Consider the following 27,033-nt stretch of genomic DNA (forward strand, 5'->3'; position numbering starts at 1 on the left):
CTGCAGACCTTGACAAGTTCCTCTTCATCATCTGCAGAAACAAACCAAAACCAGGGAACAGCCTGTGGTGGCCCTCATCTCCACCACCCCAGCCATCCCGCCCGGCCTCTTCCTTACCAAACCTCGGCCTCCTCCAAAGCTCCTCAGCACTGGCCTCGCCTGTCCCAAAGCCATTCCACAGTCTGACCTGGGGCCTCTCCTGCCCTCCGTGCCCTAGGAGTGCAACAGAAGACAATGACCATGGTTCCTGCAAAAGTGACCGACCCCACAATCCTTCTCCTTACCTCCCTCACTCACCTCAAGCTCTCATCCTACTCCAGAAGTCCAGGGCAAGACCTGCAATGCCAAACACAAACACTAAAAACACTGAACACCTTCTTCTCAACTCTAAGCCACCACACACACACACAACCCACTTACCTCCTCACAGTTGGAAAAGCAACCTGGAGCAATGCCCCACAGGACTACTAATGGGTTGACTGCAGGAAAAGCTCTGCTCTGCTTTATGCTTGTAAAGAGTGAAAAGAAATGCCTGACACATTTTTAAACAACCAACGCATGCAGTCAGGATATAAAGAACAAGGTCTAAAGAGCAGGCTTAGCACCTTTAGTCCTAGCAGTGATGTGGAAGCACCAACACAGATCACAATCAAATACACTCATTGAAGCAGACAAGCTGTACTACCCAACCCACTGTAAGATGGTGCTATAAAATGCCCCACTTTCTTCTTCTCATCCCTATGGCACATTTCAGACCTATTCCTGCTATCCTGATGCTGTTCCCCACCCCTCTTCTCACAAAAACTATTCTTTCTGTGTAATTTTCATAGTGTTTTAAGTCTCAAGCCAAAATTACTGCGCAGATATCCCATACTATGCACCTGGGTGTTTACTGCACCCACCCAATTAATTTCCATCATCTGCAGTAACAGCAGTTAGAAAAAAAAGAACAGAAACCAGAAATCCAGCCACATAACATTTTAGAGGCAAACACCCTGAAATACTAACTACATCAAGCTGTAAAGAACCAGCACCCTCTATACTTTAAAAGTGAGAAATAAACAAGCTAAAAACCATTCTTAAACCTTTCCCTGCCAAAAATCACCATTTCTTTAACAGCTTCTACATCCCAAAACAACATTAATGTTCTGCTTTGGTCTTCTTTAAACCTAAGCATTCAAGTTAGCTTTTACAAGAGCACAGACCCAAAGGCACCCTTGAAAAATCTCCTAGTCATATAACTAGTATATACATTCAGTAACCACAACCATGACCACCATATGCAAAAAGAAACGGAGACAAAAGAGAAGGAATTAGAACAAAAACAAACCTTGCCATAACTTCTGTGCCTGAGAGCAACCAAAAAAATCTGCTTAGCTCAAAACCACCAATAACAATAGCACCTCAAAGAAAACCACAGCACAAAAGAGTTTACTGGTACATGCACACATAAATACTAAAGTAGCTTAAAATATTTAGCTAGGAAAAAATCATTTCAAAGAACTCAAAAAACAAAAGCAGAAACAAAGCACAAAGCATTAAATCCACAAAACCCCCCAAACACCTTACCTTCAAGAGAGCCAAACCCTATAGAAGCTCCTTGTTTGGAAGCTGTGCCTTATATACCCCAGGCCCTACCCACAGCCCCTCCCTCACAGCCCTGGCTCAGGGGTGGGTCAAACCAGCAGCTGGGGTAAATACAGCCTGACAAGGTACAGCTGGCTCTTTTGGTTTCTGGCTTTACCTTTTTGGCCTTCTTTTGCTGCCTTACATTTACATTCAGAACTCACAGACTGCACAGCTTCACTTTTATGCAGTTAGGCTCTGAATTATATTTGGTTTCAGACCACACAGGGTTTTTCTGTCTCAGGTTCTGGGGCTCAGACTCACATGGGTTTGCTTCCACACAGACTGGCTCAGACTCATGTATTTAAACTGCACAGACACTCCAGCTCAGACTTGGGCTCAACCTGGCATTCACTCACTCACACATCCACACAAATCATACACTGAGGCTAACACAGACTCCCTGGCTCAGACTTGCTTTCACATTTTAAGTGAAAAAAAGACATGCAGGTTATTTAGCCAAGGTGAGCCATGCTTAGAACACCCAAGTAACAACTTATTTCATGGTCTTATCATTTTCATAAAACTGTATTTTTTACTTCTTGTTAGTGTTTCCCAAGGGGTGAACATGTTAGAATAAAGGGATGGAAAACCTTTCAAGTTTAGTGGATGAGCAGTGAAATGACTGGAGAGAGAAATGATAGTTGCTGAGGCCAGGGTGCAGCTGCTATATCTCTTTGTGTGTACCTGTTTCCATTTCTTTTGTAGGTGCTGCAGGTAACTCCAGAGAGGTGAAGCTGACAACTGAGGAGGGCCGTGAGAAGGTAAGGGGGTTGTGTGTGTGGGTTTGGTGGTTTAGAGTTGAGAAGAGCATGGCAAAGGAGTTCAATATTTGTGTTTGGTGTTGCAGGGCCTGCCTTCTACCACTGGAGTCAGATGAGTGCTTGAGGTGAGTCAGGGAGGTAAGGAGAAAGATTGTGAGGTCGGTCACTTTTTCCAAGCACTGTGGTCATTTGTCTCTATTGCACTCCTAGGACCTGGAGAGAAGGAGAGGCTCAGTGTTGGACTCTACTATGGGATTGGAACAGGAAAACATAATGTTGAGGAGCTTTGAAGGAGGAAGAGGGCTGTTACAGACTGGGCCAGTATTGGTGGGTGGGGTGGTGGTGATGATGATGGCCAGCACAGGGTGTTCCTGTTGGTTCCTTTGTTTGTTGCAGGTTATACAGAGGAACTTGGCAGCTGTGGCAAGATCCCAAGACTTTGATGTGGGTGTCCTGAGCATGAAGGGCAGCTTGAGACCCATGGCACTATGGAAGTTAAGTAGAAGGATTGCTGGTTGGGACTGGAGGGTGAGAGACAAGGTCAGAAGGGCAGGAAGGGGTATGAAGTGTAGCATGGGGCTGAGGGGAAGACAGGGGGTTACTTTGCAGCATGAGCTTACATGGGTAGGGCAGCTACAGCTGGACTGTGTTATGGAGTGAGGGTGTCCCCCACAACCCTTCCCTCAGTGCCCTGGGTCAGGGGTGGGGCAAACCCCCAGCTGGGATAAAAACACCCTGACAATCCACAGCTGGGTCTTATTTTACCTACCTCTGGTTCATTGGCTGCTCCCCGGCTTTCATTTTCTGGCTTGCTTTCTGTGGTTTAATTCACATTCAAGACTCCCAGACCACACAGGCACCCTCTCACACAGACTGGTTCACACTCATACTTGCATTTAAACTGCACGGACACTCTCTGGCTCAGATTTTGCCTCACACTCACTTAGGCTCAGTCTGACACTGACTGGCTCATACAGCCACATAAATCTCTTACTGATTGTATCATAGAACTTCTGGTTCCAACTACTTGGATAAGGCTCAAACTCACTCTCACTGTCTAGCTGAAAACTACCATTCAGAGGACTCAGTCAAGGTGAGCTATGCTTGAAACACCCAAGTAGTAACTTATTTCAGGGTCGGCTGCAGCTTCTATTTTTTTCTCAATGTGTGCCTGTTTCAATTATGTTTTTAGGTGCCACAAGTAACTCGAGAGTGGTGAAACTGCCAGCTGAGGAGGGCTGTGAGAAGGTAGAAGGCTGCTTGTCTGCGTGAGTGGTGGCTCAGACCTGAGAATAACATGGCAAAAGGTTCAATATTTGTGTTTATTATTGCAGGTCCTCCCTTCTATCTCTGAAGTCAGATGAGTGTTTGAGGTGAGGCAGAGAGGTAACAATAGTGGTTTTGGGGGTCCGTCACTTTTTGCAAGCACCATGGTCGATTCTCTCTATTGTACTCCTAGGTCCTGGAGGGGAGGAAAAGCCCAGCATCGTATTTTGCAATGCATTAGTAGAATGTTAACGTAATATTAAGAAGGCAAAGTAGACTTACAGAAGAGGCTGGCATCGATGGCTGCGGTGGTGGAGATGACGGCCTGCACAGCATGTTACCATTTCTTTAGCGCAGGTAGCGCGTGGGAGTTAAATGCCAGGGTGAAAAGGTGCCATTTGTGGGGCTTAAGTCAGGGGCAGTAGGTAATGGTCCTTGGTGAACCAGGCAATGGTGGGAAAGTAGTGTTTGTTGCCTTTGGCTCCTCGCAGAGAGTTGTGCTGTGGCTGCTTCAGGCGAGGTCCAGCTTTGGTTCCTAGCCAGAGAGTTGTGCTTTAGAACTGCCTGGAGAAGTCCTGACCCTGGGAGACCTTCCTAGATACGCTTGGCCGCTTCTTGCGACGTGGGCTGGCCCCCTGCGTAGCAATGAGCGTGCGTTTTTGTGAGTATGAAAGCCCGAGCCTCATGCTGTGTGAGGGAGGCAGAAGCTCATCCCAGGCAGGTGAAGGTTGCCTGCGCGGGGACGCCCGCTAAGGTTGGGCCTGCCACCTCGCACTGCCATGATGATTGTCGGAGCTGGTTTGCTGATGGTCTTCCCAGGGTCCTTGGGGTTGGTAAGATATCCCTCACCTGGAATTCTTGAACTCTGGAACATGTGTATTGAGGTTTTTATAGTCACAGTGTAGCTCTCTATCTTGATCATCTGTGTGAATGGGCAGAAGAGCTCTGGGAATAAGCTTGTAATTACCCCTTTGCCCTCCAGGTAGAGCCCGTGCTGCTGGTCCAGCTCCTGCAGGGCTCTGGCACAGCCAGCAAGGCCCAGCACCAGCCCAGCACCTGCACCACAGAGTCCCACTGACTGTCCCATAATGCCCACTGAGCCCCATAGAGCCCACTGAAGCCTACAGACCCCATTTAACCCACCATAAACCCATTTAGCCTGCCATAGACCTTCTCCAAACCCCCTTTAACCCCTAATAGACCTCCCAAACCCCATTTAACTGCCCATAGACCCCATTTAAGTCCCACAGATGCCATTTAAACACCTAGACCCCCAAACCCCCTTTAACCCCCAATAGAGCCTATTAAGCCCCCCCATAGACCTCCCAAACCTCATTTGAGCCACCCCCAGACCTCTCCAAAGCCCTTTAACCCCCCGCTGAACTTCTTATAGATCCCACCAAACACCACTTAATCCCCCATAGACCCCATTTAAGCCCCCATAGAACCCTCTAAACCCCCTTTAACCGCCACAGACTCCACTGAACTTCTCACAGATCCCCCAAACCCCACTAAACCCCCAAAGACCCCATTTAACCCCTCCACAGACCCCCCCTCCAAGATCCTTTAACCTCCTATAGGCCCCCCAAACCCCATTTTACCCCCTCCAGACCCCCCAAACCCCCTTTTACCTCCTATAGACCCCCCAAACCCCATTTTACCTCCTCCAGATCCCCCAACCTCCCTTTAACCTCCTACACACCCCCCAAACCCCTTCTAATCCCCACAGACCCCCAGAGACCCCATTCAAAACCCCCTATAACCGCTACTCACATCCCATTGCACTCCCTTTGAGCCCCACTCCTCCTTCCAACCCCACCAATCACAGTGCAGCTCCGCACCCCCCCTTAATCAATCAGGACCCACTTCCCCACACACACCTGTGTCATGTACATTCCCCCCCGGCCCGTCCCCCTCCGGCGCTGTTCACTCTGGAGCCGAATGGCGCCATTGCAATGACCACCCCTTGGACACCGTTTTCAACCCACAAATGACGTTTTTAGTCCCAGAATGACCGGGTTTAGCCCCAAATCGGCTGTTTTCAGCCCCAAAACAGCCACTTTTGGCCCACAAACAGCCACTTTTAGCCCCAAAACACCCAGGGTTAACCACTTTCAGCCTGCAAACAGCCATTTTTGCCCATTTTCAGCCCACAAACAGCCAGTTTTGGCCCCAAAATGGCTGTTTTCAGCCCCCAAACAGCTGTTTTTTCCCGGTTTTGCCCGTTTTCACCTCCCACCCGCCTGTTCCACACTGTTCCTTCACTCGTTGCCGTCCCACTCGGCCCCATAGCGCTCCTGCAACTCAGCTACATTGTCACAGGAGACGCAGCGCCAGCCCTCGGGCCCCACGTGGTAGACGGAGACGCGGCCGCCTGAGTAGGCATCACGGTGCGCGGCCTGGAAGATGGCGCGGCGCGCCAGGGCGCAGGCAGGCTCCAGCTCCAGCTCCGGGTGGTAGCCGCGGTCCAGCACCCCATAGGCATAGGGCGAGCCCGAACCCACAGCAAAGGCGGTGCCTGGGACGCGTGTGCCATCACTGTCCACATAGTAGAGGCCTAGGGGGTGATGGGGAGCAATAGGGTCAGTGGGGGACCATAGGAAATAGAGACCCACAACCATGGTCACCAGCCCCATATAACTCAACACCCAACTCCCTGACCCCGCAACAACCAACTCCAACCTATAACTACCTATCCTATGGTGCCCACCACCCCCTAACCTTGACCATGAGCCCCATAACCACCACCCTACGGTGCCACTCACCCCTTAACCCCCAATCCCCTGGTATCTACCAGCCCATAACCATAATCCCAGCCTCCTATACTTCAATACTCAAGTTCTTAACTTCACAACCATGAATATCGCACCATAACCATCAACCCCATGATGTCCATCACCCCCTAATCTTGACCACGAGCCCCATAACTCCAACCCCATTGTATCCATCACCCCTTAACTATAACCCCCAGCCCCATATCCTTCAATACCCAACTCTTTGGCCCCATAACACCCAACCCCATGATGTCCACCACGCCATAACCCGGCCACCAAGCACCGTAACTCCAACCCCATTGTGTCCATCACCCCCAAACCATAACCCCCAACCCCATATGTTTCAATACCTAACTCTTTGGCCCCATAACCCCCAATCCCATGGTGTCCAGCCCCCACAACCCATACTCACCAGGCCCCCTCTTGTCCCAGCCGCCGATCATGGTGCCCATGCTAAGCCCCATGCCCTTGTACTGGTACACCATGTTGGCCAGCAGCTTGGCGGCGGCGGCCACCGAGGCGTGCTGCCGGTGACGCAGGCGGTACACACGGCACTGCCGTGCCAGCACCCGCTGCCAGAAGGCACAGTCAGCAGCGCCGCCAGCCAGGGTGCCCAGCACCCGTGCGCTCACCTCCAGCACCTTCTGCACCGACTGCGACGCCACGTAAGAGCCGGCCGTGGCGCGGGAGTCAACAGCCAGCACCACGCCATGGGGCAGCTGCGGAGGAACAGCCAGAGCGCGGTTGCCTGGAGTCTGGAGTCCCTACATGGGGGTCTACGGAAGGTTTAAGGGGGCTACAGGGGTCTGGAATCCCTACATGGGGGTCTATGGGGGAATATGGGAGGATATGGAGGGATTTGGGGGTCTGGAGTCTCTACAGGGGTTCTGTGGGGGTGTGGAGACCCTTTATGGGGGTGAATGGGGGGATATGGGGATCTGGAGTTCCTACATTGGGTTCTAAGGGGGAATATGGGGGGATATAGGGTTCTATGGGGGTTTATGTGCAGTATATGGAGGTCTGCAGTCGCATTATGGGGTTCTTTGTGGGGATTTGGGAGTCTGGAGTCCAGTACAAGGGGTTCTAGGGGGAAATATGGGAGGATATTGGGGAGATATGGAGGACCGGAGTCCCTGCATGGGGTTCAATGGGGAAATATGGGGAGATACAGGGTGTCTATGGAGGGATATGGAAGTCTGGAGTCCCTAAATGGGATCCTATGAGGCCTATGGGGGGGGATGGGGAGGTCTATGGGAGGATTTGGGGGTCTGGGGACCCGTAATGGGGTCTGGGGGGGGGGGCTATGGGGGAATTAGAGGAGATATGGGGGTCTATGGGGAGGTTACCTGGTAAAAATGGGGGCTTACGTGTGTCTATGGAGGCTTATGGGGAAATATGGGAATTTACAGGGTGTCTCTGGTGGGTTATGGGGGTCTATAGGGTCTCTATGTGCCCCAGCCCTCCCCAGTGGCTATGTGTCCCAGCTGCCCCAAAATAGCTCTTTATGGGCCCCTATGGGGTCCCTATGTGCATACCAACCTCCCAATGTGTCCCTATGGAGTTTCTATGGGGTCTCTATGGGTTCCAGCACCCCCCAATGTTTCTCTATGGGTCACAGACCCCCCCCCCCCCCCCCCCCCCCCCCGCCCAATGTCTCTCCATGGGTCCCAGTCCCTCCACTGTCTCTCTGTGGGTCTCACCCCCAGACACACACACAATGTCTCTCTATGGGTCCCTATGTGTCTCTCTGCCCACCAGTGTCCGTACCTTGAAGGCCAGGGTGGTGGTGCCGTGCAGGAGGTGGATGCCGGGCCCGGGCAGCAGCGGCGGCAGCTCCCGGAGGAGGGGGGCGGCGATGCCGGCGGGGGGCCCTGCCGGGTCCCGGGGCGCGGCGAGCCCCGGGAGGAGGGAACGGGACGGGAGCGGAGCCTCCGCCCGCACCACGCTCGCCAGCGCCATCTTGGAACGAAAAATGGCGGCGGCGCAGGACCGATGCGGCCGTTACCACGGCAACGCGGCCGCCATGATGGGTGAGGGCATGAGTCGGCAGGAGGGAGGGGCTGGCCTCAATATGGAGGAATGGGGCGTACACAATGGCGCCAATGGCACCTCACCAATACGGCTGCCCCCAGACTCCCAACATGGCAGCAACAACCCCAACCCGTGGCCACACCCAAGATGGCGCCGGCCATGAGCAACTCCCACCAGGACACCTCCCGCCGCCTCCACCGGCCACCGCCCCCCGCACGTGCCGCTGGTTGCCGCGCCCAGCTTTACACCGCGCCCCGCCATCACCACCACCTGCAGTACCGACTTTTGCCCACAGGGCGGCAGCAGAAAGCGGCGCCTGTCTCCTCACGTGCAGTACCAAGGGTTGTTCACAGGATGGCAGCACCCGCTCACTTACTCGGTACCGCAGCCGCGATGGGCTGCGCTCCCAGGCCCAGTCTACATCCTCCAGCTACTTACTGGGGATGTAGACTTAAATTTATAGGTTTAAACTAACAGTAGTGTGTGTGACTTCAAACTAACATAGCTGAATGGAGCAAACTGTGCTAACTTGCTAACACGTAGAGAAAAAGGAATGTTCGGCTGATGGGGCAGGAACACCACAGGACTATAACAACTAAGGACTCAGTAAGACCAAGGATGCCAGCCTTCCAGATTCAGAGTGGTGCCCAACGTGGGGTACCCCTGGAACAGAACAGAAGCAAGGACATTCCAACTGCTAACACAGCACTAGAACCTCGCAAGCATGTGCCAGCACTGAGGTCATTCAGTAAACATAGTGAGGAACACTACCAAAAACCAAAAGAGCCCCACCCATCAGCAAGAAAGCTCATGCGTAATTAGAATGCAAATATTATAACTAGTTCATAGAAGAGCTATGAATATGCATGAGTATGCTAAATATATAGCCACTGTCAACAAGTGACAGCATACTCACCTTTGCAAAACTATTCAGGTGTACGCCCCATGCTGCAATAAAGAATGCTGCTTTCTGAAGCCAACATCTCAGGAAGCTCTTGCATCCTAGAAGCATGACACAAGGCTAAAACCCTAGCTGCAGTCTTAATAAGGCCATGTATCTGCATTTGGCAAAAATGACTGCTGAGAGACAAGTCCTACCAGAGAGGGTTACAAATCACCTCCCTCCATGAAAAGGAAAAAAGCCTAACTCTTTGCACTCCAGTGGGGATGAAGTCAGACTCTGGGTCAGGTTTTGATTTCCATGTGGTTTAATAAGTTAACAGGTTCAGCCATTACACAGCAATGGAATTCTTCTTCAACATTTACAAAGGTGCAAGAACTTCATTCATTTAGCCCAAATTAAGTAATTTTATTTTCATCTCTTAAATAGCTACATGGTTCCTTTTTCTTTTTTTTTTTCTCTCCTCTAAATGATTCAGGATTAAAATAAATCCACCCAGAGAGAAGGCATCAAAGTACAAAAGAGCACATACAAACTCAGAGTGGGTATTTGGTCCAGTACCTGTATGCACGAGAAAAGGTGGCGTGAAGCAGTCATGCCTGTAGAAGGAGCTGGAATACCACAAGTACACAAAGATCTTTTCCAGAAGTTTGAACCACCGGGACTGTTACTCTATCGTGACGCACACTGTGCCCTACACAGGGGGAGGGAGGGTTGAACGATGCTAAAGACCCCAGAACATGCAATCACCAGCGACCCAACATTCAAGCATCTCGCCAGCTATCCAAAAATGACATCTCTATTTAGCAGGCAATGAACTGAGAGAAGCCATCGCAGGAAGGATGCAGCAATGACAGAGACAAACAAGTGGAATGAAAACATTTGTAAACATACATTTTGCCGCCTGCCCAGTTCTAGTCTAGAAACAGAGTGTGCCTGTGGCCCTCACCTCTGCTCTATTACATATACTTTATTATATAAGCTTTCATTACGCTCCTCCCATCCGCAAAACTGTTTTCCGACTAGCTCTCTACCCAAGTAAACTCCTATTGCTCTCCCCACATTAGCCAATCTGCCTATAAGCCTGTCCTCAGCTACACAAACACACAAGGGTGTTTGCAGGGGCAGAAGTTGGACTTGTTTGCTCAAGACTGCCTCCAAAGGGTGTCCATGTAAGAAATATTTTGTGGCTATCACAAAAGCCAGTTAAGGCCACTTTACCAATCAGTGCCATCATTTCGCAGCATGGCAGGTATGGGCGCTCGCAGAGCACACTCTAATTACAAGAGCGTGCAAACACGTGCACACATACAATCCCTCCGCCTTCGAGCACCCTCTTCAATTATCAGGCATCAGTCAGGCACCCGTCAGGATAAAGCCTATGGCACCCCAAATTGCTGGAGTTTTGCAGTTCCCTCTTTTTCTTCCCATGCCTATCTTCTCCCGCCTCAAAGAGGATACCCCTCTCAAGCTGATATCAAGGTTTTTTTTCCCCATGGGGAAGCTCTTAACAAGCCTTACCAAAACATGGCGAGAGGATGTATCTGGAGCAAAATAAACTTACAAGCATACTTACAGCCAGCAGCACAACGCAGTATTTTGAACGCAGGCCCCTATAAGCATGTTGAACTCCTTCAGAAGCCTCCCCACATTCATGCCTGCCACTCTGTCAGCAATTCTTCCCCCACATATTTGGTTGAGGACCAATTTCACAAGGTGCAGATATAAAGCCTACCCTGAGACAGCAACCTGGCAACTACTGATGGTTCTAAAAAGTTTGATTGCGGCCTGCACCACACACTAGGGTTGCTTCGTGGTCACAGGGCATTATGAAATGCAAGGGCACCGAGGCAAAGACACGGGTATCCGGAAGAAGTTAAGCAGGGAAAAGCAGATTTCAAATAGCATTTCTTCTTGTCCTAAACCCAAGCAGAGAATAAAAAGCCAGGAGCACTATGGGGAAAAACTCCCTGGGACCGTGTCTTAACTTTTTCTGGAGGCCAAAGAATTACATGACCTTCCCTTTCCTTCCAAGAAGATTAGGATAGAAGAATGGTTTCTCACACTGATAATCATACCTCCCTCGTGAGGCAGATTCATTACTGTTCTTGGCTTTAGAAAGCCAAGAGACTCACTTGTGCTTGCATAACCAGGATTAGCAAAACCAGCTGCCTACAACTCGAGGGACAAACACGACTGCGTGTGTGAGAAAGGAAGCCATGCACAGACACAAAGAGAAAGGATCAACACGTTACTCAGGAGCATACCTGAACTGAAAAGCTCCCAGTGTATGTGGCTGAGCCACTCCCCCTACCCCTCTGTCCGTGAAAACAGCAGTTTACCCAAACACCCTCAAAAATATTCCACGCTTCCCAATAACATTTAGAAGAAGATAAAAGGTTACAGTATTAGTCCTGCACTGTTCAACTTTGAGAAGCCACAAAATGGCAGAAAGTATATCTCTGCTAGGAAACACAAGCAGGTGTGGGAATTAACGGCTGGGGACGTGCACTGTCAGCACTTGACAATATCCCTTTCCTTCGCAACTATCTAACCCAATAGAAACTTTCACAGCAATTTACAGGTCATGATAAAAAGCACCACCAAAAAATTCAAGGGAAGATATGCACCGACTTTTACATGTCCTGTGCACCATTCGTTCCACAGACCGCAGCAAAGGAAGATTCCCAGATGAGTGTTCTGCCAAGGCAATGCTCAAAATCAAAACCAGTACCTCTACCATGATACATGAGCAGGCATTGCCTGCAGCAGACAAACCGGAAACAAATTCAGGAAAGCCCAAGGATGCATGGTAGTAATTGCCTCTTTAACATGGCTAGAAAGGCATCCTTGGTCCCTAAGGCCAGTGAAGAACTCTATCGGTTTCACTCCTAGCTTTCCTATCGTCTCTTTCCCCCAAGGGAGAACAAAACATTCCAGCTGAAATCTAGGTATGCGTTTGCCAGACAAGAACCTCAATTGCCTTTCCTACCTCTGATCTACAGCAACAAGGACAAGGCTCACCAGGCCTTGTAGATCTCCTTGAGTACGCAAGCCACAGGCTCATGCTTTGGAAGCACAGCAGGGAGCCTTGAGCATTCACCTCTGGCTGCTCCACACCAAGACAGCTTGAGCTGCTCTTGCTGTTTAAAGAAAAGAACACAGGACTATTAAATGAGACCCACAGAAAGTCCTGCGATAAACCGCAACTGAAGAGCTGCTGGCTTGTCTGGAAGTTCCCTTCTATTCAAGCCAGCACTTCTAATGCGAGGCTCACAGCCACATCACTAGAGAAGTGGTGCTGTTTGGGCTCAGCCAGCACTTTTCATTCAAAGCAATACTTTGACATGCATTAAAAAAAGAAACATGAAAACCCAAACCAGAGTGCTGAGTATCGTGAGCGACAGAGACAGATGGGTAGCAGGGACAGTGCAAGAGAGAAGGAATGCCCAGAAAGGAACCAAACCCCAAGGTGCTGGGAACAGGGGTGTGCCTGCAAAGGACAGTGCCATGTGCAATGCCACACCGATCTGGCAGAGGAAGGCTACATCAAACTGGCTGCCAGATGGCTAGAGGAGAGCTGCATATTGCCACCTTCCACCAGCACCACAGCAGGAACCACAAGCTCGCATCAAGGAAATCCACATTCAGCAAGAAATGGTGAGCATTGACATCAGCAGCACATGGAGCTGAAAACAAAGCCATGGTACCATATGGATGAGGGAAGAAACAAAGGACAAAACACATGGAAGAGCACGGGGATGAACAGAAAGACTCTTGGACCAAAACAAACAGATGGAGAAGAGGTTCCTGGTCAGCCAGCTGGGCTGGTCCGATTTCTCACATGTGCTCAACCTCATAGGGAGTTGGCAGGAAAGAAGAAACCCTCCCACTGGCAAGCACCAGCAGTTTCAATGCAAGCCCCAGCAGGTGACTCTGCCCCCCACCCCCAACCTTCAGACACTTTCAAGAGATGCTCCAAAATACACGACTGTCAATCCTTTCTCAGCAGCATACTGAATGCATTCCAGTCTCTGGAAATGGCCATATGGGTAAACCAGAATGTGTCCTTCCAAAGAATGGGATGTTGGTTTATGTACCCTGTCAGGAGAACAACTGCTTTTTCAGTTGGTCACATCCTGCGCAAGACAGGGTGACAGCTCCCACCTGGGAGGTACTGTAACAGGAAAACAGAACTAGTGAACCCAGTCAGGCCTAGACAACTGCTTTTCAGGGAGGTTTTCCTCCTCTTTGCCCTACCTCCTTAACTCTACAACTCACAAGAGAGCAGGAGCTGTCATTCCAACCAGGCACGCTGTCAGGACACAAGGGTTTCTCTGAGAGCGTCATTACTCTAGCTGAACAAGGATTCGGGATATTCACAAAGGGCGCATGTCAGCAGAGCAGGAAACCATTTGTCTAGAAGGTCAGCTTCCTTCTGCACAAGGAGTTCATTTTCTCCCGTGTGCTTCTTCCTCCGCAAATACCCACTACAGAAACACCTGCTGTTTGAATGCAGTGGACTGGGTTTGCTCAAAAAAAGGAAATACCAGATGCAGTCAAGAAAGGCTCTTTCTACTACAAGAAACCTTTTCATAAGTGAAAACATATAAACTCTTGCCTCTTTCTGCCACATGGCTTTAGACTTCACACTGCCCTTTCACTAGGGTCACCACATTCCTAACCCCCATCCCCAGTGTGGTATCGGTCATTGGCAAGAACCACAAGAGCACAAGAGGCAGGCACCCCACAAGTCCGGAAGGCAGCCCTGCCCAGCAACACCCCCAACCTCCCTGAGGGAAAGGGTTCTGCTCATACAACGGTCAGTGCACGTGTGCATCACAGCCTATTTCCCATCTGACGACGCGGATGAGAAAGGAAGGCTGCGTCATAGGGTGGCAGTGCTGACAGCACCAACCAGACATTCTTGCAAGGGCCCAGGTTTCTACAAAAACTCGCCTGGTGGTTAAACTTCCTTCTTAGAGGCTCCTTCCTTCATTTGCATAGTGCAGAAAGCAGGCATCCCTCAGCACTTTTGGATACAGAGCTGTTCCAAGAGCCAAGAACCGCAGCTCGTTCCCCTGACAACTCGCAGACTGGGAACACACCGCACCATGCCTCAGTCAGATTACAGGCTCTGCACCACGCAGAAGCAACGAGAGCATTTAGATGGCCAGCGACCACATCATTCTCTCCCACCAGAACTGAGCAAGGCTACATCCCACGCTTCTCAGCAACGTAGCTAACCCAGCAGTTTCTCCGTCTTTAACTCTGAGCACTGCCACTCGAGAGCCTCCCCACTGCCCCCTTCCTTCCAGGATGCACCCAGCAACACCAGACGGCTACAAGTGCAGAGTCACTTCCACAGCTCCTGGGATTTCCACCAGGATTAGCACACAACCTGGATTTTCTGGGAGAGTACAGTGGGATATGACAGTCAGAAAGGGCTAAGGAGAGGCAGATGAGCAGCCTAAGCCCCGGTTTCACCACCTCTGTTCCCCAAATGGCATAAAGCACCAGGGGCGTCTTCCCTTGCCAAGGCTGAAAGGAACCGGACCACAGGTCACAGATACCATAGAGCGGGAAGACAAGAGACTAGAAAAGGATCTCTGTGCAATCTTTACAGCTTCTCCGTCCTTCAGTTCTCACCTGCCGTCACGCTGTCACTAACTTTGGGTTTGGATTTAGACTTAAAGGAGAAGCGCTTGATGAGGCGATGGGAGAAGCTGCCGGCTTTCTTCCCGGCAGTGGAGTCGGTGGCAATGCTGGACAAGTCATCATGCGACTGGCTTAGGCCTGCCTCCTTCTGCTTACTCTTCCTCCGGAAGATGAGCTTGGTTCCACTCCGAAGAAAGCTAACTGTAGAGATGGAAAGGAAGGAATTGAAAATCATGACAGTATCCTGCCCTCGTTGTGTCTCGGGGGCAATAACACACCCAGCTGCTCTCTGATGTGCAGCACAGATATCTTCCACCCTGAGCAATGGAAGCTCACAGCAGCTCAGCAAATCCCAGCTCCTGGCCGCACGGCAAAAGCCTACATTCGGAACAGGCTGCAATACCAACAAGCGGCTTCACTAAGCATGCCATCACACGTCCCCTCTGCATAACCTTCCTTTTACACAACGATGTCCTCCCTGCAGCAGAAGCGTGCAGAACTGTAATAGAAAGCTAAGACTCACACACAGGGAAAACACATGAGAAAATCTGCATGCAGAGACACCGTGAGAAACATGCAGCAGGGGAAAGGCCTCTCGGACCAACTCGTGTCAAGGAGACCTGGATTAGTCAGTGATCAAGCCACTAGAGTGACTGTCCCCAGTTTCACGAGATGCCGGAACCCGGAGACAAATGACAGCAACGGCTCTGGATGACTCACGTGGGCAGGACGGGATGGAGATGGCAATCACCATCAGCCCCAAACAGGTGCCAGGTGTAAAAAGGCATATTCAAAACCTGCACGCCATACAAAGCCGCAATAGTATTTCCTACAGAGGGGGCTCGCTTTCTGGTTTTCTTCCTTCCCCGCCTGCCACATCTCTCAAGAATCAGGGCCACACACCTTCCTACCCACTGACATGCAAACAAGGGGCTGGTCACCACAGTTTGAACTGTACCTGGTTGTACCACAGTACACCCTCCTAAAACCTGTCCCGCTCTCATATTCTCAGCAATCGAGATTTTGGCTGGTGCTTATTTACGTAAGTTTGCAGTTAAGTGAAACCACTACAGCTACAAGCTGTGACAAATCCAAGGTGTGCCATCCACCCAATTGACACAGGAAGCCCAGGAAGTCTGGAACAGCAGCTTGGTCAGAATAGGAGGCCCACTCCGTTGCTTGAAAACAGACAGTTCATGTGGACATCCTATGGTACAACAGGTCAGAAGCAAGAGTTAACAGAGAAAGAGGGAGGGAGTCGAGGCCTCTACAATCCACATTGCTGGCCAGCCTCTGTTTCCATGCTAAAGGCAGCTGAATTCAGAGGAGGAATCATTTACGGAGGTGTGTCCAATGTGTAGTCCTAGAGGCTAGGGAGAGAACACAGGTTCTCAGAAACATGCAAACCACTCAGGGGCAGAGAGCACAGAACCCGGACAGAAAGCACAGAAACCGAAAAGGCCAAAGTAATCGGACACCTGCAAACAACGGAGTTTGGAACCGCTCCCGCAGGAAGCATGTGAGAAAGACAGGCTTTTCCAGGCTCTCACAGAAGCCGCTCTTCACCATGCTGAAAGCTGCCTGCAGCCCTGCTGCTCTGTGGGCGGGGCACTCAGACAGCACTTGGTCCTAAAGTCTAACATTAGCTACCATCTACTAGTTCATCCTTACCTTTGTGATCTTTCAAGCTCCTGGTCTCAAGTGCTCCTGTGGAACCAGTTTCAGACTCAACATCTTCCACCGATGGCCTCTCGGAGATGTCCGACCGTGTTGTCTCATCCAGCTCCTGACCGGCTCTCTGTCTAGACGGCGACGATTCCAGCAGCTGTGATGATTCAGTAGAATCGTGCATCCACACGCCTGTGCCCTCTGCCACAGAATCCCTGTATGCTGTGGCCTCCAGGGATGCAGCATAACCCAGAGAAAGTGCCATTTCATCTTGAGCGATAGGTACCTTGAGGGGGATCAGAGAGTCAGACAGACAGGAAGACAGAGTTTAAAAGAATCACACTTATCTCCCATTTTCCATTCACACCTACATATGGACACCCAGGATCCGATCATCAGTGCTAGATGGCACCGATGCGCAACTGTCACTTTTTTTGCTGAAACATACTGGAACGTGGCAGATTCCAAAGCATTCTGCGGCATCTCTCTCACTCCCTCAGGCAAGTCCACGGACTCCATGAGGCTCCCAACCAGCTATGGCAGCAGCCTCTCTTTCCATGGCTGCCCTTTGTGAACTCCCACCAGCAGCTGCCCTGCAGACTGGCAAGGTACCTTTGATGCTCACTGGGAAGCAGTGACAAGCTCCAAGGAAGCAGTGAAAGGGTTCTGTCGAGCAAGTTTTCTGTGCCAGAACCTTCCCACACTGGTTCCTATGGGACCAGGTGGTTTCAATGCACCCATCCCTAGAAAAGACTTCACAGATTGGAAATGGAACCTTGCAACTATCAGAGACCTTGGAAACTCCCGAGATGATCAGCGTGCTACGTTTCGTTGGGGTCTTCTTGGCAGGCTTGTTATTTGTCTCAGTCAGCTGCCTGATCGCCGTCTCAGCCACTGGATCCAAGCCATTGGGCATATAGCTATCCCCTGAGCACAAGAAAGAAACCAACACTTGGTGTAGTGACCTTTGGCACCAGCAAGAGGTCGCTTGCTTGCCATGATGCTCATTACAGGCAACTCAATGTGCACAAAAGGAGAGAACAGAATTTACTACACACTTGCCCAAATAAACCAAAGGAAGGAAGCGTCATATAGCTCTTGGCTTTTTCAGGCACCTGCAAAGTTCGATTTCCCATCGGATATGTCATTAAAATACCCTTCCCACTTGACAAAGACCTCCAAAGACTTCCAAGAGTTTGGGCACCCTTGGCCATGAACCATCAAAAAGGCTGCAGCTCTCTGTCCCAGAGACAGTCAGAGTCCTGAGTACAGGATGAGCACAGCTCTTTGGGTTCAGATAGCCTAGAACATTCTCATCAAGAAAGGAAATGCCTAGAGTCACAGACCAGATAGCCAGAGTGCCTTTTACCTGCTACCACCTGCCACCACCCCTCTGCCCCCACCTTCCCTCAGGCACTCAGACATCCTCTGCCACAGCAAATGCAGACAAGTTCTGTGCTCCACATTCAGACAGCAGACAACCTCCATGAAAGGCTAAGGAATACAGTCGCTCCAACAAAAGCCTCAGTTTTCCAAGCACTTACGGCTGCTGCTGGGCAAGGGGCTGCAAGGGCAGCTGCTTTCCAAAAGCACCGTTGTCTTCTTTTCAGTCACTTCCACCTTGGAAGGCGACCTCGATGGTGAATCTTCATGGTAAAAGAGAGGCAGAGACACAGAGACACCAGTAAGAGGAGATGAAGTTTAGGCAACTTCGCTACCATGTCGTGGCCCCCTACACCCCAAAAAAAACCTCAAGCGCACGTGCTGAGAGCCTGCAGAGGCTGGCTCTGTGAGGCTTTGCAATAACAAAGCAGTAGAAAGCCTACTGGGAAAAGACACACAAAGCAACCCACCTGCGACACCCTGTTCATGCCATTTTCTGTCCCTGCCTCATGGAATATGCAGCACACATTCATCAGGATATCAGACCGCAAGCAGCAACAACCACTAGCAAGCGAGGTCAATGTGCTTCCGGTTCTGCATTCAGCATGTAAATAAGAGGAAGAGTGGCGAAGCACTCTGCCCGCCTTAACGCAGAGGTTATGCAACAGTATGCGTGTTAGAGTCAGGAGCTTCCACTGTCAAAAGGCGTCAGAGAGACTTGTCCTTCTCTCACCTCCCCCCAGACACAGGGCTGCATCAATTCCCTTCCTTGAGGCTAGGCGCAAGCCTCCAGCCAGCCACAGGATGCTAAGGAGCCTGCACCCCCATAGCAGTGACATGTACAAGATGCCCATCACACGGCAGCCTCACCCATTTTGCAGTCTGCCTTGGGCCGGGACTGAATCGTGGTGACAGTGGTCACGATGGTGCCATCAGGCATGATGGTCCGGTCCATCTCCACCTTCTTAGTGGGGGTGATGCTGGTTCGCAGAGATGGAGCATGCTGCGCGTTCAAAGATACAGGAGACTCCTGGAATAGCAGCTACAAAGAGTAAAGTGCAGCTCAGAGAGGCTCTCCTCTTCCCAGTTGGAAAGACAGGTGCATGGATGACAAAAGCTACTGCTCCAGGCACCAAGGAGCTATCCCCGCTACCAAGTTGGTGGAGCAGATAGAGGCTTGGGGAGCAAGGGCCCGATGACACCCCTCTGCAACATAAAGGTCTGACAGTCCCCTGCGATGAGCCCAGGACCAGTTACACCCATCTCTAGGCTAGAGGCTCGCATCGCAAACACTGTTACAGGCTCACCTCCAACATAATGGTAGCTTCAGCCGCCAGTGACCACCCGGCTGCTGGGGCCAGTGAGCAGACCTGTCTCCCGGAAGGTTGTTTGCCCAAAGAATCAAGCAAAAGCGTGGTATGTGCCAGCAGCACACCTGCAGGAAGGAACAGAAAAACAGAACGCATCGCGTGAGCTCAGCATCCAAGACACCTTCTGCTTTTTGGGAAGCAGCCCTGTGGGCCAGCAAAGCCAAGCCCCCCTGCCTATAGCTCCCAGGCTCAAGGTGGGGAAGAGGCAGGCAGTGCTCCTCCACTCCTCTTTACTGATCCAGAAACTGACTCCCTGAAAGAGGTGGGTTTCGCGCAGTCTCCATCAAAAGTAAGTACTGTATTAAGTCCCTGACTGAGTGCAAATGAACGGTTACGAGCCTTGTGCAAACTTCTTCCAACACCCTGGGACAAATCCCCGCACCCCTCTCCCCACTTAAGACTGGGGACAGGCAGGCCACAGGAATCTCCCAGGTACCAGAAAAGTCAAAGTTAGGAGCGTTTCACTTGGAAGAACAGACTCAAAAGTTGTTTTACACAGTGAGAGGCTCACATACAATCAGATATGAAAAATCGCTTGCAGAGTTCATTGCAATCGTACCGACACCAAACCACCTCAGGCTCAAAGCACATGAAGTCCCTTAGGCACATTTGTCTCGCCACCTTACAACCTCTCCTACGGCTTCCAGTACTCACTTCCCCCTCTGTCGCTGCTCCCCAGCACCTGTAGCTTCAGCTCTCTACTTCTGTGTCCCAGCTCCCTGTTGGAACAAAAAAAGGCTCATATTAGGCAATCTGCAAAAGAGCCAAGCAGCAAGCAAGCCCATTCCTTATCTTCCCTCCCTGAAATCTCACGTGCCTCATCATCTTTTACAAAGCTTCAGTATGCATATGCTACTTCAGAGGACAAGACAACTTTGCTGCCCCTGCCAGCACACTACACAGAAGAGGAGAACTCCCGTTTGTATCACCTGCAGGGCTGTGTTACATTTCCAGGTGAAGTTGAGAGAGCAATTCATCTGGAAGGCCAAGATCTACGCTCCAGGCCTTCTGCACCTGCACCTGCCGACCACGATCACCACTTCTGACCACCCAGTTAAAACAGAGTCCACAGGAACTTGCAGGAAATACATATGCAAGCTGAGGCCAATCACTGGAATTGCTAGCCCAGCACACGGGCAGCACAAACTCCTGTTGCCTCACAACACAGACTTCACCTTTTGTACAGTCTGCATCAATTACCACCACGCAGTAATGACACCCAGAAATCGTGCTGCTCCACCTCTGCTGTGCCAGCTGTGAGGAGGGTGCAACACTTACAGAAAGAGCTCCTCATTCCACTCCATTTCTGCCAAAGCGCTGGCACTGCTCGCTGTCACCGGCCTCGTCCACTTCTGCTGCAGGGGGCTGTCTAGTTCTGCCACACAGCATATCTCCTCAAGTCCTGCAACAGAGGGATGGAGCGCATGCATGTGCTCAGCACAAGGCAGTGCCTTGGTGGTAACATGCTCCTCTTTTCCGTTTTTTTCCATTCAAACCCACGCAAAACATCCACTCACTCCAGTCTCACCACCTGTACGCTTGCCCCTGCAGATCAGCAAAGCTTTCATGCTTACCTCCTTTCCCCTGGCAGCCCAAGTTCAGCACTCGAAGATTCCGGAGCAACAGCTTAGAACCCAGAGGGGCTACTCTGGACAGTGACTCTCGAGTCAACTTATCGCTGGTAACCTGAGAAATGACAAGGGTGAGACTAACACCTTTATTGTTCACTTGCCAGCCAACAGCAGCAAGACACACGACTTGGCAGCTCATCCCTGCATCTGCCAAGTTGCTCCTTGCACCAACTGTCGGGGAATACACGCAGAGCCATCAAGAGATGCTGCAGGTTCCCCCAAGATATTGACCTCCTTGGGCCCCTGTGTTATTTCAGATGGTGAATTTCACGCAGACAAGAAGAGACAGCCAAGCTCAATCTCGCTGGCTGGCAGGCAGACTACGGAAGATGACACTCCATGGACCATTCCATGCCCACAAAGGCTGCTGCAGACAGAACCTCAGCGTTCAGAGGAACGGAGAGACTACCAAAAGAGACATGTGTCTCAGGCAGTTCAGCTCCACCTCAATAAAACTGACACTCAGTGCTCAGAAAAGAAGGTACAAACAGAGCTGCCCTTTGGAGTGGTTTCAAATCAACTCTCCTTCCCATACCACAGTACCCCAACCCCTACTACAGTGCGGGCCGGGTTGAGGCTGTCACCCAGAAGCAAGTCTCGACCTCCATATTCCTGCCTGAGCTTCAGCCCTCAGAAGCACCCCTAGGCACAGAGCTTGAGGCACAAGAGTGACAGGAGGAGAGTGTCTTACCGCACCAGCTCCAGCAGCGCAGGCCTTCAGATTCACTGTCATGGCTGGCTGTGTGCTGATAATGGTATCTTCAATCAGATCCTTTATGGTGGACAGGTCTGCTCTCCCTTCATTCTTCTCTCCACAAGTCAAGAGGAAACAGAAAAATCATAATAAGGCAGACATGTTTTCTTTTTATACAGCTCCAGCTGCCTCTCACACCTCTAAGACACTACACGGTCTTTATCCCAGCAATAGCATCCCAGGTACTCCTGCCATATCCTGTACTTGCTTTCCCCACTATTTAAAGTTTCTGTGTAACAGCTGCAGGCAAATGTAAGTCGTCTAAATGAGACAGACTAATCCTCTACATCTGTAGTCTACCCATTGCAAATTTTGACAATATAGCTTTTAAAGTTTGTCACATCCTCACCACCTCAAGAGATGGTACTACCGCACTTTTGGGAGAACGGCTCGATTCCTCCATGTGCTCAGGATAAAGCAACAAGGGTGTCAATAAAACAAACAAATGAACCAACCTGTTTGGATCACAGAAGCACAAGCACTCCTGTGTTCAGCTCATTAAGCCTCTAACAACTGTGGGCTCCGTTCTGCACACTAACCTCTCAAAAAAAACCCAAATAAACAAAACAAGCAAACAAAAAGCTGAAACCACCACTCCCCTCCCACAACACCCCCCCCCCAAAAAAAAAACAAACAAAAAACAAACAAAAAAACAACAGCTCATTGTGCAGCTCAACATCAGACAACAGCAGATGGACCTACGCAGACAGAAAGACTTTTTTGCTATGCTTACTTCCATTCAGCTGCTACACCAAACTCAGACAACAGGCATCAGTACCACTTCAGCCCCTCTTGAGGAGAGCCGTTTTGACAGAGCTGAGCTAGTACAGAATTTAGGGCAAAAGAATCCCCTCCCTTGCCCTGAAGGGCCACGAGAGCAAGGTGCCAACCTCTCCTCCTTTCCCCTCTGCCACAGCCTTCCTTCTGTCTCAGCACTGTTTCTGCCTTTTTCAGTTTCCCTCTTACTCAAGCCCGCCTCTCCCACTGTTTGCCGCTCACCTCACAAAGTTGAAGTCTCGGAAGAACGGAAAGGTTCATGTCCGGTCTGTCCTTGAATGTCCACGACACCAGGAGACCTTCATTCTGAATCTCCTCCAAGTGGATCTCCACCTGACCCAGAACAAATACCCACAGTAAAGAAGAGGTTCTGCTCACCCTGCTTCAAATTCAGCAACTGAAAGGCTCCTGTGCCAGTGCAACAGTAAGAGACAGAACATAAGAATACAAGCGGTCCCAGGCCTACGGGAGAAGCAGCTGCAGCAGAAGCTCCGTACCAAGATCTGGGTTCCTAGCTGCTTTTGGATGCCCAGGCACCAAAATCAATGCCAAATCTCAAACCTCTCTGGATTTTATTATGGCTACGTCATATAGCCAATATCTGCAGAACAAGACACAGAAAGTGGAACTTGGCACTTAGACTGGGATTATCTACCACCGCGCCAAATATGAGGGCAGCAACACCACTTCGTCCAGCATCACGAGGCCTTTCTTCACACTATACTGCGTCCTTCCTTAGTCTGTGTAGGGGCAGGTGAAGGAACAAGGTCACAGGCTAACTTTTTACAACCATTACCTGAGCCTGCAGCACAGCCAAAGTGACATGATAGGTGTCCACAGAAACAGCAACTGGGGACTGCTGAGTAACAGACACAGGGAATTTCACAGCTTCAGCTGACAGATGGCAACACAGCACCTAGAAAGAAAAGGAAAGAAGAGTTTATGCCACTGGTGAGAGGCTATCACCACACAACAGCAAAATCTCTAAAAGTGATAGGCAAGGTTCACCCATCGTGGCAGGAAAGAAACATGAGGCTTGCCCTCAGACCCTGTGGAACCTGCCATTAGAGACTATGCACGTGATGCAGTAAAGATATACTGGTGACAAGATCTCTCTTCTCCTTCTCCACTGCAGGATCCTGGTATTCGGGCTCAGCACATATATGTGCTAGCTCCACCAACGTATCTCCCCTAGGGCTCCCACAGAGTCAGCTGGCACATCACCGAACTCAACAACGAATACTGCCCGAAACCTCCCCAGTTCCACAGTCCTCATCACGCAGCTTTCGGGAGCTTCCCTACAACATGCCATCAATCGACAGAAAAAACCCACAGAGAACAATTCAGAACAGCAAACCCTTACCATGCTGCAGTCCGACTGTCCCTTGCATGTCACATGACTTATATTTGCGGCTGGTGGTAGCTGAGAACCCTCTTCAAACGTTATCTGCACTGAACTCTACGAAAAGAGAACTACATTAGTTCTGATCAAAATATCCCAGATAGTTTGGAGGAGGACGAATGACTGGGGTGGGGCCCCAGGCACACTCATGTCCCTTTCCACAAGTCTTGCTAGGCACAACCACTGCATGCTGCAATTCTGCCCATCTTGGCTTGCCCTTACAGAAAAGGAAAACAGGGTCTCCACTCGAGGCTTAGACTCACAAACACTACATTAATTTCAGGCAGGCAACCTCAAATGAGAATGCAAAATTGTTGCAGTCAACTCTAAGTCAAGTGCATTAACCCTTCTTCACTGCAGAAGCTTTCCTGTTTCTTCTCTCCCTCCTCTGTGCTAACCCTGGCCCAAGTTAAACAAGCAAACAAACCCCCAAACTAATCTTTTAAAGTTCATCAAGCTGAAAGAAGCCACAAAGAAACAAGAAAACCACAGAAGAAAATAGACTAGTGAGGAGGAAGTGACTGAGCATCATTCCTCCAGGACTAACTAGGACTCCGGAAAGCTAGCCTCCCTCTATTATCCTTTCTTAGCAAACCATGAGACTTCTACCCCAGTTTGGGCATTTTCTTTTCCCTTTCTTGGGACTACACACAAGGCAGAGTCAGCAAAGTACTCCTTAGCAGAAAGCATCACGCAGGAAGTTGGTACCGAAGCACTAGCTAAAGAACAAAACACTACCTTTCAGCTGTTTTGTCACCTGACAAAGAGATACCTCAAAAACAACTGCATTATATAGGATAGTTGCAAGTCTAGGCCAAATGTTGCAATGCAGTAACCTTCTGTATAGATCACAAGGCTTAGATAGAATCACAGAATGGCTGAGATGGAAGGGACCTTAAAACTCATCTAGTTCCAATCTCCTGCCACAAGCAGGGACACCTTCCACTAGACCAGGTTACTCAAAGCCCCGTACAACCCGGCAGAACTTCAGGAACACTACACTTGACCTACATAATTAAGATCTGCTCTGCCTTCTGCAGTTACTTTCAAGTAAAACTGTTAAACAGCCTTATTAACCTTTCTGCTCTCCAGATGCCAGACACCACCATCTACTTTAAGTACCAAAACTAAAGCACCCCTGACTTGCTGACGTGCTGAAGTAAAACCCTCCTTCAGCCAAATCACAGAGGACACTCCTTCAGGTTCTGCAGCCTTTATTCTAACGGCTGTACTGCAGGGGTGCAACTTACCTGCCTTGTAACTGAAAAGGACTTCTTCCAAAAAAAAAAAAAAAGCCACAGGTACAGTGCAGGCAACACATAACTAAACCAAGCACTTCTTCCAAGGCTCCTTCCCCAAAGATCCAATTGCTTCATCTCACACCATCAACTTATCAAGTACAACAGACTTTGCAGCCTCTGCCCCGCAGGCAACACAAGCTACCATGAAATTCTTTGCACGTGAAATCAGTGTGAAACATTCTTCTTCATAGACTGCAAAACTATAGATCAACATAGCGGTAACGCTAGGAGACTAAAGAGAATAAACACCACAAAAGTCGGAAGAGGTTGCTGTGGAAACCTCAGAGCGGCCACAGCAGCCGGCTTCATCAGAGCCCGCTCGGCCTCGGGCCCCGAAGCCGCTGCCCAGCGCCTCCTGTCCGTGTTCCGACGACGCTGCTCGGGAACAGGCGCTGGCTCCCTCCGGCCAAGCCCCCACAGCCACAGCCAGCGACCGCCCGGGACGGATTCCCCGCAGCCTGAGAACAAAGGGCCGGCAACCCCGCCCGCCCACAAGCCGCCACCACCTCCCCGGGGCCAGCTCCCCCCGCCCCGCCTCGCCGCCCGCCTCCGCCCGGGCCCCGGCCGTACCCCGTGCCGGCGCGCCTGGCTGTTGAGGGCTCGCACCCAGGCCCGCTGCCACTGCTCCCGCAGCGATCGGAGAGCGAGGAGCGCGGCGAGCAGCGCCCGGGCCCCGGCCTCCTCCGTCACCGCCCCGCGCCGCCGCGCCGCCCGCAGGGCCGCAGACCGCCAGTACTGAAGCAGCCAGGCCGCGACGGTGAGCAGCGAGGCGGCGAAGAGCAGCACCAGCGCGGCCCAGCCCGGATCCGGCCCCATGGCACAGCGCGCAGCGACTCACGGCGGGCCGGCTGGCACGGGCACGGCCCCTGCGCTCCGCCGCCGGCCCAGCCGCCGCCACCTCCCGCCGGAGGGAGTGGGGAGGAGGCGAGGCTGCGTCGTAGCCCGCCTCCCGGCCCCGCGGCGCACGTGGGCTCAGCCCGGCCAGCGCCGCAGGAGCCTGGCCCGAGCAGAGACCCGGGCCCGCGCTCGCACAACCGCGGAGCCGACCTGCCTCCCGCTCCCCCTCCCCGCCGCCGGCCGCCTTCTTCCGGCGCGGCGCCCCCCCGCGGCCCGGCCCCGCGCGCAGCTCGCCCTCTCCGCTCCCGCATAGCGGTCACGGCCCTCGGCAACACCGGCCGGGGGTTGGCGACGCCTTGCTGCGGACCCGCGGGATCTCTGCCCAGCACCGCGCCCCCCGCCTCGCTGCGGTTTCCTCCCTGACACCGGTAACACCGCGGCCTCCACGTTAAAGTGTACAAATCGTGCTCGCAGCGGGGCCGAAGCGGCCCCACCCCTTCAGCAGCGCTCTGGGCGCCACAGTCCACTCGCACCGGGCGCGCAAAAAGCCTCTCTCTGCTGCCGCCGCTTCCCTTCGCCGCTCACCGACTCGTACCACACGCACACCCCCGGAAAGGGTCCCGCGAGGGTCTCAGCGCTGCTAACAACCGTCAGCCCAGAGGCTCCCGTTAGGCACTTTATTGGCTTTTAAATACTGGAGGGAAGGCTCGCCGTAAAGGGGCACGCGGCTGCTCCGCCCCTCGCTCCCTTGCATCTCGTCAGCGCTCGACGCGGGACCTCCTCACCCCCGCACAGCCCCGGCTCCCCCGCGCCGCTTCCCAGTCCCGCGAGCCCGGCCGCCGGGGGTAGGAAGTGACGTACTGAGGGTGGCCACGGTGGTCGCGGCGCTG

At 51.5% G+C, this 27,033-nt stretch overlaps 2 protein-coding genes across 3 annotated transcripts; both read right to left on the bottom strand.

Annotated features, from left to right (window-relative positions):
- Positions 1-5,627: 5,627 nt before the first annotated feature.
- PSMB5 (proteasome 20S subunit beta 5) lies at positions 5,628-8,565 on the bottom strand. The gene is made up of 3 exons (XM_062608498.1): positions 8,198-8,565; positions 6,843-7,149; positions 5,628-6,213 (listed from the first exon to the last, which is right to left on the bottom strand). The coding sequence occupies exons 1-3, from the start codon at positions 8,387-8,389 to the stop codon at positions 5,918-5,920; spliced, it is 795 nt and encodes a 264-aa protein (XP_062464482.1). The 5' UTR covers positions 8,390-8,565; the 3' UTR covers positions 5,628-5,917.
- A 1,092-nt stretch (positions 8,566-9,657) lies between these two features.
- Positions 9,658-26,371, bottom strand: C2CD2L (C2CD2 like). Of its 2 annotated transcripts, none has more exons than XM_062608499.1 (14): positions 25,877-26,371; positions 23,967-24,062; positions 23,400-23,519; positions 22,826-22,936; positions 21,764-21,877; positions 21,016-21,127; positions 20,720-20,843; positions 20,096-20,160; positions 19,379-19,506; positions 18,942-19,113; positions 18,233-18,334; positions 17,482-17,615; positions 16,692-16,974; positions 9,658-15,221 (listed from the first exon to the last, which is right to left on the bottom strand). In XM_062608499.1, the coding sequence occupies exons 1-14, from the start codon at positions 26,120-26,122 to the stop codon at positions 15,001-15,003; spliced, it is 2,028 nt and encodes a 675-aa protein (XP_062464483.1). In that variant the 5' UTR covers positions 26,123-26,371; the 3' UTR covers positions 9,658-15,000. The 2 variants fall into 2 exon arrangements, with proteins under 2 accessions (XP_062464483.1, XP_062464484.1); XM_062608500.1 differs by lacking the exon at positions 25,877-26,371 and adding an exon at positions 25,256-25,811.
- Between the last annotated feature and the right edge of the window lie 662 nt (positions 26,372-27,033).

Source organism: Pezoporus occidentalis, unplaced genomic scaffold (genome assembly GCF_034315485.1).
Source record: "Pezoporus occidentalis ecotype Australia unplaced genomic scaffold, CSIRO_AGI_Poc_V1 ctg130, whole genome shotgun sequence".
NCBI classification, from domain to species: domain Eukaryota; kingdom Metazoa; phylum Chordata; class Aves; order Psittaciformes; family Psittacidae; genus Pezoporus; species Pezoporus occidentalis.

Coding starts and splice junctions, on each gene's coding strand:
- PSMB5 (XM_062608498.1), bottom strand. CDS start 8,389: ATGGCGCTGGCGAGCGTGGTGCGGGCGGAGGCTCCGCTCCCGTCCCGT. Junction 7,150..8,197: donor CCACCACCCTGGCCTTCAAG/GTACGGACACTG, acceptor GTTCCTCCGCAG/CTGCCCCATGGCGTGGTGCT. Junction 6,214..6,842: donor CTGGGACAAGAGGGGGCCTG/GTGAGTATGGGT, acceptor ATCACCCCCTAG/GCCTCTACTATGTGGACAGT.
- C2CD2L (XM_062608499.1), bottom strand. CDS start 26,122: ATGGGGCCGGATCCGGGCTGGGCCGCGCTGGTGCTGCTCTTCGCCGCC. Junction 24,063..25,876: donor GCCAGGCGCGCCGGCACGGG/GTACGGCCGGGG, acceptor CTCTTTTCGTAG/AGTTCAGTGCAGATAACGTT. Junction 19,114..19,378: donor AAGCTACCATTATGTTGGAG/GTGAGCCTGTAA, acceptor TACTCTTTGTAG/CTGCTATTCCAGGAGTCTCC.